General features: G+C 39.6%; 1 protein-coding gene across 1 annotated transcript in view; it reads left to right on the forward strand.

Annotated features, from left to right (window-relative positions):
* Positions 1–390: 390 nt before the first annotated feature.
* Positions 391–15,855, forward strand: part of SDHAF3 (succinate dehydrogenase complex assembly factor 3) — a 37,875-nt gene continuing 22,410 nt past the window's right edge. Inside the window, exon 1 of the mRNA XM_084896711.1 lies at positions 391–631. Within this exon, the coding sequence (XP_084752837.1) occupies positions 458–631 (174 nt within the window). The 5' untranslated portion in view covers positions 391–457. The remainder of the gene's footprint in view (positions 632–15,855) is intronic.

Here is a 15,855-nt window from a genome sequence, read left to right on the forward strand (position 1 = left end):
GAGGGTTGGTAGGCTCCTGGATGGACAGATCAAGCCCACTGGAATCCCTCTGGCATCGAGGTAAGCATGGCAGGCTTCCTGGAGGAGGCTGACTTCGGAGAAGGCTTTCTCAGGCCTTTCTCAGGGGGGCAGAGAGGAAGATGAGTGTAAAGGATGATGGGGTGTGGCTGTGGAGTGACCACTGGCTCAGGCCGATTGTGTAGTTGGCGTCCTCTCTCATCCGGACGTTGCCCTTTCGGCGGCTCCGACCCGACTCCACACCCCGCCCAGACAAGCAACCGGCCGTTGCCCCGGTGCCCTGCCCGCCGTCGTAGCTCCGTTTCCGGAAGGTCCTGATTTCAGGGCGGACCAACCCGGGAAGGAGGTCGCACGCCCACTTCCGCCCGGCGCAGGGCACGGGGCTCCCGGGTCCCAGTGCGCAGGCGCGGTCTGCGGCCCGAGGCCCACGCGCGGCGCGATGCCGGCGGCGCACGTCGCCCGGGTGCGGGCGCTGTACCGGCGCCTCCTGCTGCTGCACCGCGCGCTGCCCCCCGACCTCAAAGCCCTGGGCGACCAGTACGTGAAGGACGAGTTCAGGCGACATAAGGCGGTGGGCGCGGACGAGGCCCGGCGGTTCTTGCAGGAATGGGAGGCAAGTGCTGCCCCCTTTTCTCCGCCCTCCACCTCCGGCGTCCGCCCTCTGCCCCCCACACCCCCAGGTGTCCCGGTTTGTTCCCGTGGAAGACCGCCTGTCCCACCTGACTTTCCCACAGCCTCTTCCGCCTGCGTTAAACTGTTCAAAAGGCGCAAAGCTGTTCCAAAGTTATCCCCCAAGTGGCATCCCCAGCCCTTCAGTCCGTTTCTCCCTCCCGATCCTCGCCGGACCAGGTGCCGGACCCCGGCGTCTGCAGTTCATTGGGGCCGAGCGAGCTCCTAAATATGGGTATTGAGGACTTTCCTAAATTTAAAACACTGAGGCATTAAAAACAGTGTGTGTTAGATGTCAGGAGCCTGCCTGGAGTCAGGGAAGTTGAATGTTCCTCTCTGAAGAGATGACTGAAGTGTGTGCGGGCGCCTCTGGGGTGGGAAGGGAGGTTACAAAAGGGAATCAATCACCGGCAGGTGCTCGGGGAGCTGAAGTCCCGCACCGGGCAAGCGCCTGTGAGTAAACGAGTGGTTTTCTCAGTACCTCTTAAGTTTGCAAACTTAGAGGCTTGTTTCCATAATGACAATTTTTTTTTTTTAAACCTCAGTGCACCTTAATAATGTACTCAGTTGACTGATAGAGAAATCAGGTAAGCCTGGGGAAAAATGCTGGTCGATGAAGTCAGGTGAAAGCTGGTTTCTCCTGAGTTTCGGGGGTCACGTTGCCCTGCCACACTTCGCATTACATTTAATTGCATTACATTTGTTTTGTTTTGTTTTATTAAATTATTATCCGTGTACATATACCATTGCTTCTCCCTCCCATACGTGTCCTCCCTCCCCAGAGTTTTGTGTCCATTGGTTGTACTTATATGCAAGCAGACACGTGCATTAGGAGTTAACCTGTTGACTCCCCACTTTTTTTTTTTTTTTTTTTTTTAATGAAGGGAAAGGATATTCAGAGTATTGGGTGGGGTTCTGGATCCTCTAGGATTGTCCCTAGTTGTGATTTGTAAATATCAAGAAGTGAGTGGAATTGGAGATTCCAGCAACATCTCAGGTATCTGAATGCATGAAGCAGTGTTTGTAGAACAGAGGTGAGCGGTTCTTTAGCCTAAAATGTTGACGATTGAAGAGATGACTGAAGCCTGTTTTTTAAAAAAAAATCATAAAGGTTGGTGGGATGAACACACAGCCTTTTTACTGAATCCCAGAATTCGTGATTGTGGAGTCTTCGAGGCTTGCAAGAGAGGCATTTAGGACAAAGATGGAATTTAGAACTTTCCTAAATATCGTGGGTATTAGATGTCAGTAACCTGCCTGGAGTCAGGGAAGTTGAATGTTCTTATATGCAGACTGGTATCTTTTAAGATGGTAACTTGGTCTTGGAGCCAGAACTGGATTCAGATTCAGGTTCTGGCTTTTATGAAATATGTCAGATCACTTCATTTTTCTTGTCTTATTTCCTTGTCTGTGAAATAACAGTAGTTGAAATATACACCTCTAAATTTTTGCATATAAATGTTTTTAAAAGCACTTTGTAAATTGTTAATGGCAATGTAAGATAAGGTTTTTAAGTCACATCTTTCAAGCCAGGCCAGTTTGAGGCAGGACAAGGGGAGAGTCTAGCTCTGCGTTGGGAAGAAGTAAAGACATTTGGAGAGGTCCTAAAGTGTAAGAACTTGGAAGCTCTTTTGGAAGGAATAGGAATTCGGTATAAATTGGTAGTAGGCTGGAGGAGAGGCATTAAAAACATGGGTAAGTATAACATGTTCTGCTCAGCCTAGGTGGCTTGGTATTAGGAATTCAGTTTTTCCTGTGGGTTTTTATCCCCTTCTTCACTCTCTTGGAAATTATTTTAGACTTGCAGAAGTTATAAAGACAGTGCAGAGTTCCCACACGTCTTACACTCAGCTTCCCCTTGAGTTAACATTTTATACAACCAGTAATTGAAACTAAGAAATGAACATTGCTACAGTACTGTTAACCTCAGTCTTTATTCACATTTTGTCCATATTTCCACTAAGGTTCTTAATGTGTTCCAGGATCCTCCATTGTATTTAGTTATCCTATCTCCTTAGTTTCTTCTAGTCTATGATAGTTCCTCAATCTCTTCTTACCTTTCATAACTTTCTTGAAAAGTTTTGGTCAGTTGTTTTGTAGAATGCTTTTCAATTTGGGTTTGTCTGATGTGTTCCATTGATTAGATTGGTTATGTGCATTATTGGGAAGGGTCCCACCAGGACGACCTGCCTTCTCAATACCTCAGGTCAGAGGGCACATTATGTCCATTGCTTATTACTGGTGATGCTAACTGTGATCACTTGGTTAAGGTGATATATGCAAGTTTCTCCACTATACAGTTGCTGTTTTCCTTTTTGAAATTAATACATATTTGGGGGGAGATACTCTGAGGCTGTACAGATAATCCTGTTTCTTCTTCTTAAATTTGGCCAACTAATTTCAGCATTCACTGATGGATCTTGCCGTTGTGTTCCAATGTGACTTTGTTTCTCTCATTTATTCTGAATTTATTAATTGGGAATGTTTCTGTAGGGAAGCAGTGTCCCTCCTTCCCTGTTTTTGATCTAGCATTTTTACTTAAAAAAAAAAAAATGAACAAAAGTGTTTTCCCTGGGGCTAGAATCCTATTGATAGCAATTGGGTAAAGGTAAGTTAAATCTAATTATCTATTTGGATAAAATAATAGCTCTCACAATTACAAGGCACCTCAGTCTAAGTGTGGGATTAGAATAAAGTAGGGTGGATTCTACCAAGAGAGCCCGTTTCTTTTTTCCAAGGATGAGGCTAGAGAAGATTCTAATGACTTGGAGGGGAGAAAAACCTGGCTAGGGCAGCAGTACGAGGAGCATATTCCTCGTTCGGCCTTCTAAGCTGTTTTCCCCTTGTGTTCTTCAGAACATCTGATTTATGATTATCATATTGGTGATACTAGTTATGGGATAGACTTCTGTTGCTTTTGGTAAATGATGATTATAAACTTGGTACATTATCTGAGTGTTATTACAAGCTTGATGCTTATGTTTATATCAAGCTAATTGAGAGTGACATAATTAATTATGATTATAAACTTGGTACACGTTATCTGAATCTTACAAGCTTGATGCCTATGTTTATGTCATGCTAGTTGAGAGTGGCCCAGTTGTGGACTTACTGTGCTACATGGAATTGGTCTCTGGGATTCTCTCACGCACTTCTGAAACTACTTATGAATTTAATGGATTCTGAATGTGTTTTACTTAACTGGCAAAGTTGGGTACCACTGGGGAAAAAGAAAGGGGAAGGATTGGGAATATTAGAGGCCACGGTATTAGGAGGAGAGTTTTGTATTCCGTTGATTTGTCGTCACGGACAACTGTGGCCAATATAAGAGGGAATTCAGCTGGGAAGTTTTTGTTCAGGAACCATTTGGGATAGGTAGGAGAAAGCTGTTTCCTTTTATCTTTAGGATAAAACTGTAAATGCATATTTACAGAGTAAATAGTGATTTTATAGAATTCTTTACCTCAAGAGAAAGATTGTAAATTCAGGATGAGATGTTGAGAATCTGTTAGGGAGAACGTTTGATAACTGGTTGGTAAAATATCTATTGTAATCTTACTCTCAAGTCTTGTAGGAGGCAACTATTGGAAGTGGAGTTGGGGCTGGGTAGCTCAGGGGTCTTTTTTATTATGGCATTTAAAGTGTTAACTAGCTCAGTTTTGGAGTATAGCTGATTTAGACAGTGCATTCCTTTTTTCTCCCTGTGCCCACCGAGTTGTGGAGAGAAGAACTTAACTTTCTGGGAAGTCATAATAGGCATTGAAAATTAAATAGTAAGTAAAACACATTTGTGATAGGATGAGACAGAGTAGGAAACAGTGAGCTCCCAGGAGCTGCTCTGGAGAGACTCCATGTGTTTAATTTTCTCTTTCTGTCCCATTTGTTTGTGTCTATTGCTTTCTTAACTGGCTTCTGTGCTTTTTCTTTAATGGCTGCTTTGCTCTACATCTATTGGGGGATGTTTATAGAGGAAGTTCTGTTTCTGGGAAAATGTAAAAAGGTTTAAACATTCTATAAATAGTTATTGGTCACTTATTATTGCTAGTCATGTGGGACACAAAAATGAATAATAACTTTTATTTTCATGGTGTCCAAAATTTAGTAGAATATAACCTACAATCCTATATATATAATAAAAGGGTAATATGCAAATTGACCCTAATGATGGAACAACCAGAACAACCACTTGACCAGTCACTGTGAGGTGCATTGACCACCCCTTGGTCCCTTTCCCTGGCTGGCAGGCTCCGATTGCCCACTGTGGAATGGGGAACTGGGGGTGGGTTGTGGGGGATGTGGGTGGTGCCAGGCCAAGGCCTCTGCCCCACCAATTGCCCCCCCACACAGAGGGCAACCTGCAGCAGGGCAGGGCTGGCAAGCAGACAGGAACAGCTGACCCCTTGGTCCCTTCCCCCGGCGGTCAGGTTCCAATCACCAGATGGCAAATGGGAAACCGGGATGGGGCGGGGCGGGGGGGCGGGGGGGGGGGGGAGGGAGGGAGGGGGGAGCAGTTGAGGGCAGCTGGGGAAGATGGCCCTGATTGCAGGCCAGGCTTAGGGTCTGTACCCACACATAAATTTTGTGCTCTGCAAATCGACCAAACGGTGGAACAACCAATCACTATGATGCACGCGACCACCAGGGAGCAGACCCTCAACGCAGAAGCTGCCCCCTGGTGGACAGTGCGCTCCCACAGGGAGAGCGCTCAGCCAGAAGCTGGGCTCATGGCTGGCGAGTGCAGCACTAAGGATGTTTGACTGACAGCTTAGGCCTGCTCCCCAAGGGCTCCCGGACTGTGAGAGGGCATAGGCCAGGCTGAGGGACACTCCGCCAAGTGCACCGGGCCTCTAGTATAGACAGCCCTTTATACTATATATAAAGGGATGGAGGAAGTTGAAGATCACATGCGATGTCAAAGCTGAGTCTTGAGCAAGTCAAAGTTACTTGACTATGTCAAGAAAAACAATTTTTAGAAAGAGGGAATAACGTACGCAGAGATAAATAGTAGTATGATTCCTCCAGATCTGTGGTGATGTGTTTGGAATTTAGTGTGTTATATGTGAGACTAAGAAGAGAGAACGCTAAAGAGCTAGCAAGAGACAGGATATTCTGCTAAGACTAAGTTTTTATTTTGGATTGTTGAAAGAGTTTAAGCAGAGGTGGAAATGATTCAGAGTATATCCTAGAAAGATTACTTTAGCAGCAACATAAAGGAATGATTGAAGAATGAGCCAGACTGAAGATAGGGAGAACTATTAGGAGAAATGTAATAATCCTAAATATATTTTTGCCTGCACCAATTCAGAGGTGAGGATGTAGAGTATGGATTAGGCATTATCCTTTTTAAGGTAGAATAGGACTTGATTTGGGAATTGATGAAGGATGAAGGGGGAGGAAATAGAATGAATAACTCTCAGGCTTTAGACCATGATACCAATAACCAGAATAGTACATTTTATGTTAACAGTTCTGGCGGGACAGTCAAGTGGAGATGTTCTGATATATATATATATATATATATATATATATATATATATATATATATCTGACACTTGGGAGATATTATCTGTAGTTGGTGGTCCAGAGGAGTGGGTGAAAGTGCCCACATTGGGTATAACATAGGGAATGGTGGTCAGATAGACCACTAACATTTAGGAGTTAAGAGAATGAAGGTAGTAGCATAATGCTGGAACTGTTCGGTTTTCTTCTTCTGTATTTGTTTGTCCTAACTACTTCTGCAAAGGAGCATACTTTTTTCCTTCTTGATTATGTTTAATTGTTTAGATTTGTGTGATAGTTTAGATCTCATAACAGTTGCTTTTTTGTTTTATTTTTATTTTTTGTATTTGTTTTAGAGAGGAGGAAGTACTTCAAATTTAATGTAACCATCCATTTGAAACTCACATGGGACATCTTTTTCTTATTTATGACTTTGAAGTGGATCATCAGATAAAAGTATGATTAAGTTGCATGTCACCTATATTTAGAGTTTTTTTTTAAACTTAGTGTAATTAGGGTTGAGTGGGTATTTTGCAGTTTTCATAATTGTAAGCCTCTCTTACCTAATTTAGGGACCTCATTATGTTGCTTTTGAACACTCTGATTTGTAGTTTGTGTTTTAGCTTTGGGGAGAAAAGGAATGAATTAGCTCTCTATTCAGTAGATGGATCATGTGTGTGTGGGATGTATCTACCAAGTATGAGCCGGTCATTTGGGGACCTCTCAGTTGTACTGTTTATTCTGTGTGTTATTCATTGTAGTGTTTCTGTGATAGTTTATTGAATGGTGATGTCACACATGTATGTTTTCTACATCAAGTTTTACCTTTTACACAATTTTGGCATTATTGTGGTCCATAACCAATGATTAGAAAGGAATAATGAAGAGGAAGGATATGAAACTGTGTATCCTTGGAACATAAAATTTTTATTTTTTTCCACTTCTGAAGTATTTGGAGTTTTAGTGAAGCTTTTAAGATGTTTTTATTTAGGAACATTTAACTTTTATTGGTGTCATGACATGTTATAACAATGCTTATGTATAAACTAACTAAAGGTGTTTTCTTTAAAAAATCAATATTTGATCAATTTTGCGTATATTATTGACTTTATTGGAACATAGAGGTGTATGTTCCTTTTATTTAGGTGACTTAAAATGTATTTGAATTTACAGATTTAAAATAATGCTAATAGCATGACAGTATCAATATGCTAGATCTGTATGTCTACGTAGGGATGTCTGTATTGTGTATGTATGTATACATCTAGTCTTAAAAATTTGAAGTGAATTTTTGTACAGAACTAAACATAAAGGAATATATATATATATATATATATATATATATATATATATAATGTTACTATCATATGAAGTAAATATATTTTATGGTTGCATAATAAGAATAAATGTGTGAAATTTTACGTAGGGAGTATTATAATTGAATGAAAGATAGCTTCTACCCTAGCCAATTTTGGCCAGTGGTTAGTGTGTTGTCATGCAAGAATGATGGGCCGCAGGTTTGATTCTGGTCAAGGGTATATACCTCACTACAGGACTCGATCTCTAGTTGGAGCATGTGTGGGAGGCAACCAATTGATGTGTCTCTCTCACATCAATATTTTTGTCTATTTCCCTCCCTCCCTTCCATTCTCTCTAAAAATCAATGGCAAAGAAAATATCCTTAGGTGAGGATTAACAAAAAAATAAAATAAATAAAAAACAAAGGGAGCTTCACATTGCTTTAGTAAACTCTTATTTGTTTCCATGTAATTCACTTAACCTTAAAAAAAAAAGTCAAAGTAATGTATACATGTAGTTTAAAAAATAATTAATATAGGAGGGCTTATAATAAAGAGCAACATTTTTTTTAAAATATATATTTTGTTGATTTTTTATAGAGAAGAAGGGAGAGAGATAGAGAGCTAGAAACGTCAATGAGAGAGAAACATCGACCAGCTGCCTCTTGCACACCCCCTACCGGGGATGAGCCCGCAACCACAACGTACATGCCCCTGACCGGAATCGAACCTGGGACCCTTTAGTCCGCAGACCGAGGCTCTACAGCTGAGCCAAACCGGTTTCGGCAAGAGCAACATTTTTAATTTCTTAATTTATCTTTTCTCCTGGGGACATTTAAAATTTTATTTGGTCTCTTTCATGTTTCACATATCTTGTGAATTTGGTTAACTATCCATATTTGCAAGTTAAGCAATAAGAACTGACTGAGAACTCCACATATAGGTAGGCTTGTTGATTGGAAAATTACCTTCCGAGTTACAGAGTTTCAAGTAGTCTCCCTTGGATTTGCTTTTCCCTTCTGACTTCCTTACCTTGCTGGAGTTTGTGTTCATTTGGTTATGGCAGTTTGGCTTTATCTTCAGCTGTATATTCTGTTTTGTGTTCTAAACTGGGGTTTCCTCTATCTGAGCTATTTTGTTGCATTCCTCTTCCTATCTTGAAAAATTTGTTGCTGTCTCTTGGCTGCTGATGGCTCCATTTTGTTCTCTTAGTCATAAGGGATTACTCCTTTAACAAATTTCTCTAGTATTCATTCAGTGAGGCTGTGGAAGGGAGAGGAAATAAGAAGATCCTGTGATTTCTCTAGTCTGCCATCTTGGGCTAGAAATTTGCAGTTCTTTCATTTTAAAAAAGAAGAAACTTAAGGCCTATAAAAATAAAATGATAGCCCAGACTGGTTTGGCTCAGTGGATCGAGCGTCATTCTGAGGACTGAAGGGTCCCAGGTTCGATTCCGGTCAAGGGCATGTGCATTGGTTGCGGGCACATCCCTAATGGGGGGTGTGCAGGAGGCAGCTAGTCGATGATTCTTTCTCATCGATGTTTCTAGTTCTCTGTCCCTCTCCCTTCCTCTCTGTGAAAAATCAATAAAATATATTTTTTAAAAAATAAAAAAAAATGATAGACAAAAATCTTGTGTTCTTACCTCATGAAAGTCTAGTTAAGCTTTTTGGAAATTAAGTTCCAAACGCTATAAACGTTTGCAGTATAAAATGATTATATTTTTTTTCTTTGAATTATGCTTGTTACAGTTTATTTGTATATCTGAACTATTGATTTTTTCTTTACTTTTTGTACTTTTCCCAAGAGAAAGGAAAGCTTGTTAAACAAGTTTTTATCTTTTACAACTCTCGTATGATAAATGTTTAAGTCATGATTTATTTTTGCTTATTAGCCCAAGATGCTAATTGACACACCACTCTCAAAATTATATATATATATTTTTTCAGCAATGAAATAAGAATGGAAGTTGCTACAGTATAACTTAAATTCTTATACTAGTCAGGCACATAACGTTTTCTGTGTCATTTTTGGAAGGTTTCTTTGGACTTCAGTTGTCTCAGTAAGAGAAATAGTGTTTTACCCTTGAAATTAGGGATAGACCAAAAGGTTCTCTTTTAACTCCAAGATATAATTTTATTAGGAGCTGAGTTAAAAATACTGTATCACCCATATCTTACTGGACCTGCATCTATTGTCCAGTCCCTTTCCCTAATGATTAGTGGGCAACAGACTTGGAGAGTATTAAATTGCAGCTTTCTAGCAAAGCTGTATAAATGGCATGCCTATACTATCTGGTCTTCCCTTTACTCCTTTCCTGTTAAATAATAACCAGATTTATTACAACAGAATCAACACCACTTACCATAAAATTATGAAGAACTTATAAGCATATATGCATAACCAATGGACACAGACAATAGATAGGTGAAGGCCTGGTGAGGGGGATGAGGGGAAGGTAAGTGTGTGTGTGGGGGGGGGGAGCAAAAAGAAGAAAACGGGGGACATCTATAATACTCTCAGCAATAAAATACAACTTTAAAAAAATGAAAAGTTTAGGGATAATTCAGACAAAGGATGTACAAAACTGCACTGAAAACTATAAAGTCTTGCTGAAAAAAAAAGTGTAGATTCAAAATTAAACTTTAGTTACCTTTTTTTTTTTTTTTTTTTTTTTTTTACGTAACCACTAGAAGGCATATTTAGAATCGTTAGGGCTCTAAACTGAGATGAGAAAAGAATTATTTGGGCCATCTGATATAGTATTAAGTCTTTGTAAGTAACATGAAGGATCTTCTCATGTTTAATTTCTTAGAGGACATACCTAAATACTATTCATTGATTCTCCAATAATTTATTTTGATCAAAATTAAGTTGCTACTTAATAACGTGAAATCTGTTGTATTTTAATTTTTCATCTTTTTCTAAGTATTGTAGAAGGTTGCATGAAGGTTGACAGGGAGCTAGGATTGGGAGGGCAGATTAGTTAACTGCTAGTTTGTCTTTTGGCAGGTCAGTCAGAGAGGATGCAAGACTGGTAAACAGGCTCACTTGGTGACTTGGAAACCAGTAGGCTTAGGAAAGAAATTCTAGGTGAGTATGTGCCACTCAGGGCAGTGATTGTAAGTCCTGGTCATTGACCTTGTAAGTCTGGAATTAGACTTTACCTATACTCAGAGACAATCAGATACTGGCATCAGATTCACACTATGGAATCTGATGGAATCTTACCTAATAATAGGCAAACATATAAATTGACCGTACATCTGCTATGCCCACAACCAATCAGAGTGAGTATGCAAATTAGAAGGCCAAAGATGGCGGCTGCCCAGCTGCTCCAGGTGTGGAGTGGCCAGGCTGGGCAAGACCCCTGCTATGAGAGGGAGAGCTGGAGGGTGGGGGGGGAGGGAGCAAAGGTATTTACAGGAGCAGACAAGACTGAAGACAAAGAAGGCAGACTCTGGCCGGAGTAAAGGCCTGGGTCCTGGGTGCCGGAGGAAAACCGGTGTTGGAAGGTGGTGCAATGGGCCTCTAGTTCTATATAATAAAAGCCCAGTGACAGAACAGCTGAACAACCAGAATGACTGGTTAACCAGTTGCTATGACATGCATTGACCACTGGGGAGCAGACGCTCAATGCAGGAGCTGCTCCCTGGTGGTCAGAGGGCTCCCACAGAGGGATGAGCAGCTGTTCCCGCAGCGGGCCGACCCCTGCAGGCCACGTCCCCCACCAGTGCACGAAGCCTGTGCACCAGACCTCTAGTCTTTGTATATGTATGTAGTGTTAAAGTATAAATTGGAATGCTGATTCACTCATTTCTGTGGGTAGAGGACAGGAGGCTGAGAAGAGGGCTCTCCTTTTTCAGGAGTCAGAATATTTACCTGTAGATCCAGGGAACTCACTTTCATCTGTCTCAAAATTCAGAAATTTTCTAGATTTTAGAAAGGCAATAAGGCATATTATTACATTTTAAGAAACACCCAGTGGAATCTTGGGTGGTATATCCTGTAATAAAATACATTAATATTTCTGCAGTAAAGTATGTGACTCTTAATATTAAGTACAGTAAATAAAGGCTTCATGTCTATTTTAGGTCAGGATTTGCTGCCAGATAAGTTTTGAAAGAGCTTTTGTTTTTTTAAACTTCTTTGACTTCAGAATTGCAAGTAAGGAATGGTGGACTATGAAGCTTTCTGGGAAGCTGAATTAGTGTTTAGAAGGTTGCCTGGTAAACATGAATTAAAATAACAGGAAATGGGTAGGCCTGAGAGGTTTTCTTCAGGCCTCACTGTGTCTGCAGTGGAAGCGCCATGGGTACTGCTGCCCCCTGCTCTTTTCCTGGACAGTGCTGAGCACACATTAGCAAGTTTGCCCGCTCGTACCAGTTTAGTTTTATTTTAAGCACCTTTTTTTCTGTCAAAATATTATTATTATTATTATTATTATTATTGTATTAATTGATCAAGCTACCCAATTTGTCTTCTGGGCCTGAAGGAACTCATACGATTTCCCATTGTGTGTTGATTTAACTAGCTTAATACCCATGGGAGGATTATATTTATCTTACATGTTTTTGCCCTTTACTCCTAAATCATTAGAACTTGAAGGATTTCTAAAACTTGCATTTTGACTTCTAAGTTATCAAACAGTAAAATGTTTATGATTTATTTGAATATATATATATTGTATATGAAAGGTATTTTCATTTATATATATATTCTGCTATTTTTTGTATGTTTAAGTGGCAGAGGTTTCTGGACTTCGATGTGGTGGCTCAACTTTTCTGGAGATAAAGAGGTCTATAGTTAGTTTTTAAAACTATCCTTTTGAATGAAAAAATCGATCCACATCACAGAGGAACCTCTCCCCCTTCGAAACTAAGAATGGCAGTAAACGAAGTGGCAAATACATATATGTATATTTACACAGCCACCACAGCAACAGTGTGCAGCATCAGTGGGTTTGGCGTCACAGCGCTTAGTCTAAACTACAACCCTTCCTGTCACCTTGCTCACTGCCTCACACTTCCCAGGCTGGGCCTTGGCAGTTTATCTGTTATTTATTCCCTTTTTAAGTTGTAGATATGTGCAATTGATAATTCAGGATTTCTAATGATAATCATACTTAACACCACTTAAAAAAATGCCATGAACATCTTTAAATGCCTTTACAAGGCTAAGGGCAAGATACACAAAGTGAGAAATTTAATTTAAATTTAAATTAATGTACAAATATGATATATGGGTAGTTTCAGATGCTTATGAAATATGTACAAATTTGATATATGGGTAGTTTCAGATGCTTATAACACCTTAGCTAATTCATGTAAGTCACTTTAAATTTCCAAGCGACTTTGGAAACTGTAATGTGACTATATTCTAATTTTAGAATTCAATCTAATGAAGTCAGAGACACCTCAGAGAGATATATTATGATACTTCCCCTTCTCTGGGATGCATGCTGAGGTATATTATATTTCCCTATCCTCGTCTCTTCCTTAAATGACTCCCTCTCCTTTTCCTCATGTCATCCTCTTCTCCTTCCTGTTCCCTTTTTTCAGACAATAGACTGTCTCTTTTGCACCATCAGATTTTCCCGAGTCAGCTAGATCATTTTCATATCTTTGGCCTCACTATCCTACGTGGTAAGGCTGCATGCTTGCTATCAGATGACCCCACATCTATTCGGTCTTCAGTGGAGACTCCAGGGGTTGTGAATTTGCTCTTTGGTGGAACTCTAAACCGAACAGGAAGGTATCTGCAGGCCATTCGGGTCCTTTCTGCTTCCCTTAGTCCAAAATGCTCCAGTTCTGGATCAGCAACTTTGGATTTCCTCTTCCCAGACATTGTGTTCTACATCTCAGAGCACTTCTTAGAAAGCTGCAAAAGAAAAACAAAACAAAACAAAACAAAACAAAACTGCAACACTGATGGGAATCTGGATTTTTCTTCTTTTATACTGCTTGTCTCCACAAAGGAGGCAAAGCAGATTCTTTGTTCTATGGTTCTTGGGTCTCATGATTATTATTAGTACAGTTATAATAGTATATAAATATATGCCCTGACTGGAAATTGAACCCACCACTTTTTGGTGTACAGAAGCACACTCCAGCCAACTGAGCCACATAGGCCAGTTATAATAAACATTTCCATGCCATTTTCAACTACTGTCTTTAATCTGTTAGTTTCACCTGTTTAATTTATGAAGCTGTTGGAGAAAGATTTTAATAGTAGAAGCTTTTGAAGCTTGGTAGTTTTGTAACTACTTTTATACTGTATATTTCTGAAAGGTTGTTTAGAAATTGATTTTTTTAATGGAACAATATTTTATGTATATTAGCAAGCTTACTATTATATTTAAATACAGTCTTTAGTGAATCCTTTTGTAAAGGGAATATTCAGCCCATAATTTGTTTCTTTGTGTAAACCTTCATTTGCATACATCAAATTTGTTTTAAATGGGATTTATCTACAAATGTCGATCTATGTGTCTGAAAAGAAGAAAATTTAATTTCTGTTTGATGTGAAGAACAAAATCAGATTTGGCACTTTTGATAGATGAGACAAGCCAAATTATTTTAGTTCTATTCTTTTTAACTAAATGCTATCAAAATATGATCTACTCCCTAAATTAAGGGGTGGCAAGAGTTCATATGTTAAGGTTGAACTAAAGTATATTTTTAAACTATATTTTCTTAAATAGTAACAGGGCTAGTGTGAAGTTACACAAAGTTTAAATCATTATTTAGTAGCTTTATCTTTACTTTCCTGAAAGCATAACTGGAATCCCAAATCTTGATGATTTTTTTTGTTTTTAAAAAAACTTTTACTTTTTCTTAGTCTATAGTCATAGAAGTGGATGCATATATTGCTTTTAATTATGTGTTTGTTAGCTTTTTACTTACCAAACTTTGATGATACCTACCAGTTTATTAAGCTTTGTTTAATACTGGGAAGATATTAATAAAAATGCACCCTCCTTTTAGTTTGGATACTGAAACATTGTTAATTAGAATTAACCGTAAACCGATATGTAGTTCATAATATAGCATAAGTATAGTAGATTTATAATGCAAAAATAAGATGTAATTGTTGTTGTATACTATTTAACTGCATTGTGGTTAAATAGCCTTATTCCTGCAGGGCTGTCTGGGAGCTAATTACTATTTGTTACACTGGTTCTCTGGGAAAGTATATACAAATTAAAGCTGACAGCATTGGGAACTTGACCCCATCTCTCAGACCCTCTGCACAGCCTACTGATAGTCAGTCAAAGGAGAGCCCGCTCACGGTTTAACATGCGCACTGCACGGAAACTAAAGCCCTTCCTTCATAACTGAGGAAGAAGTCAGTGGGTTAGGGAACCCTTGGAAATGTCATAGGATCCAGCCATTTGTCCACAGACTTAACAAGTTGGGTGTCAGGAATAATCCAGAGGACATTGTTAACGTCAAAAATGGGAAAGAAAGCAAAGAATCAGGAGCATAAGTTTGAGCGACAAGTTCAAGGTGGGGCCTAGAGACATTTTTCCAAATGTAGGCCTTGACCTGTGTGAGGATTTGGGGCACACTGTGCCAGGGAGGACTAGACAGAGTGGCCCGACTGAGTTTGTTTGCTCACTCCTTCACTGTCTACTGTTCTTCAGGGGATGCAGAGATTAATACAGGGCCACTGTTAACGCGTTTATAAGTGGGCTACAAGTCTGTATAAGATAGAATGAGACTTGTACCTCAAAGAGTTGTAGTTGAGAATGCTGATCTTTTCGTAGTAGGGCAAATAATGAGTCTTATGAATATGGAGGAATACTTTTTCCCTTTAACCATTGAACTTATGATTAGACAGTTCTCTAACTAATAAATCTACCCTGTAACTTGCCATTCCTTTTAAGAATTTTTTTGAGTTTCCTTTAAAAATATAGCTATTCCTATGAGACTGTGGTTGGCAAACTGCAACTTGCAAGCCTCATGTGGTTCTTTGGCCCCTTGAGTGTGGCTTTTCTACAAAATACTGCAGCCTGGGCGGGTCTGTTTTGAAGAATTGGTGTTAGAAGAAGTTTTAGTTTAAAAAATTTGGCTCTCAAAAGAAATTTCAATCATTGTACTGTTGATATTTGGCTCTGTTGACTAATGAGTTTGCTGACCACTGCTATGAGAGATTCCATTTTAAACTATTATCAGTTAACATTTCAATAATTATTTGACATTGGTGAATATTTAGCCACTTACTATGTGACCTTGAGTAATTTGATTAACCACTCCAAGCCTCATTTTCCTCATCAGTAAAATGGGAATGAATACCAACAGTACTTAACTCTAAGCTCTAGTGTGGGAGAGGAAGGCGATTGATAGGAAGAAGGCAATATTTCTAGGAA

Source organism: Pipistrellus hanaki, assembly GCF_964339955.1.
Source record: "Pipistrellus hanaki genome assembly, chromosome: 10".
In the NCBI taxonomy this organism is placed as follows: domain Eukaryota; kingdom Metazoa; phylum Chordata; class Mammalia; order Chiroptera; family Vespertilionidae; genus Pipistrellus; species Pipistrellus hanaki.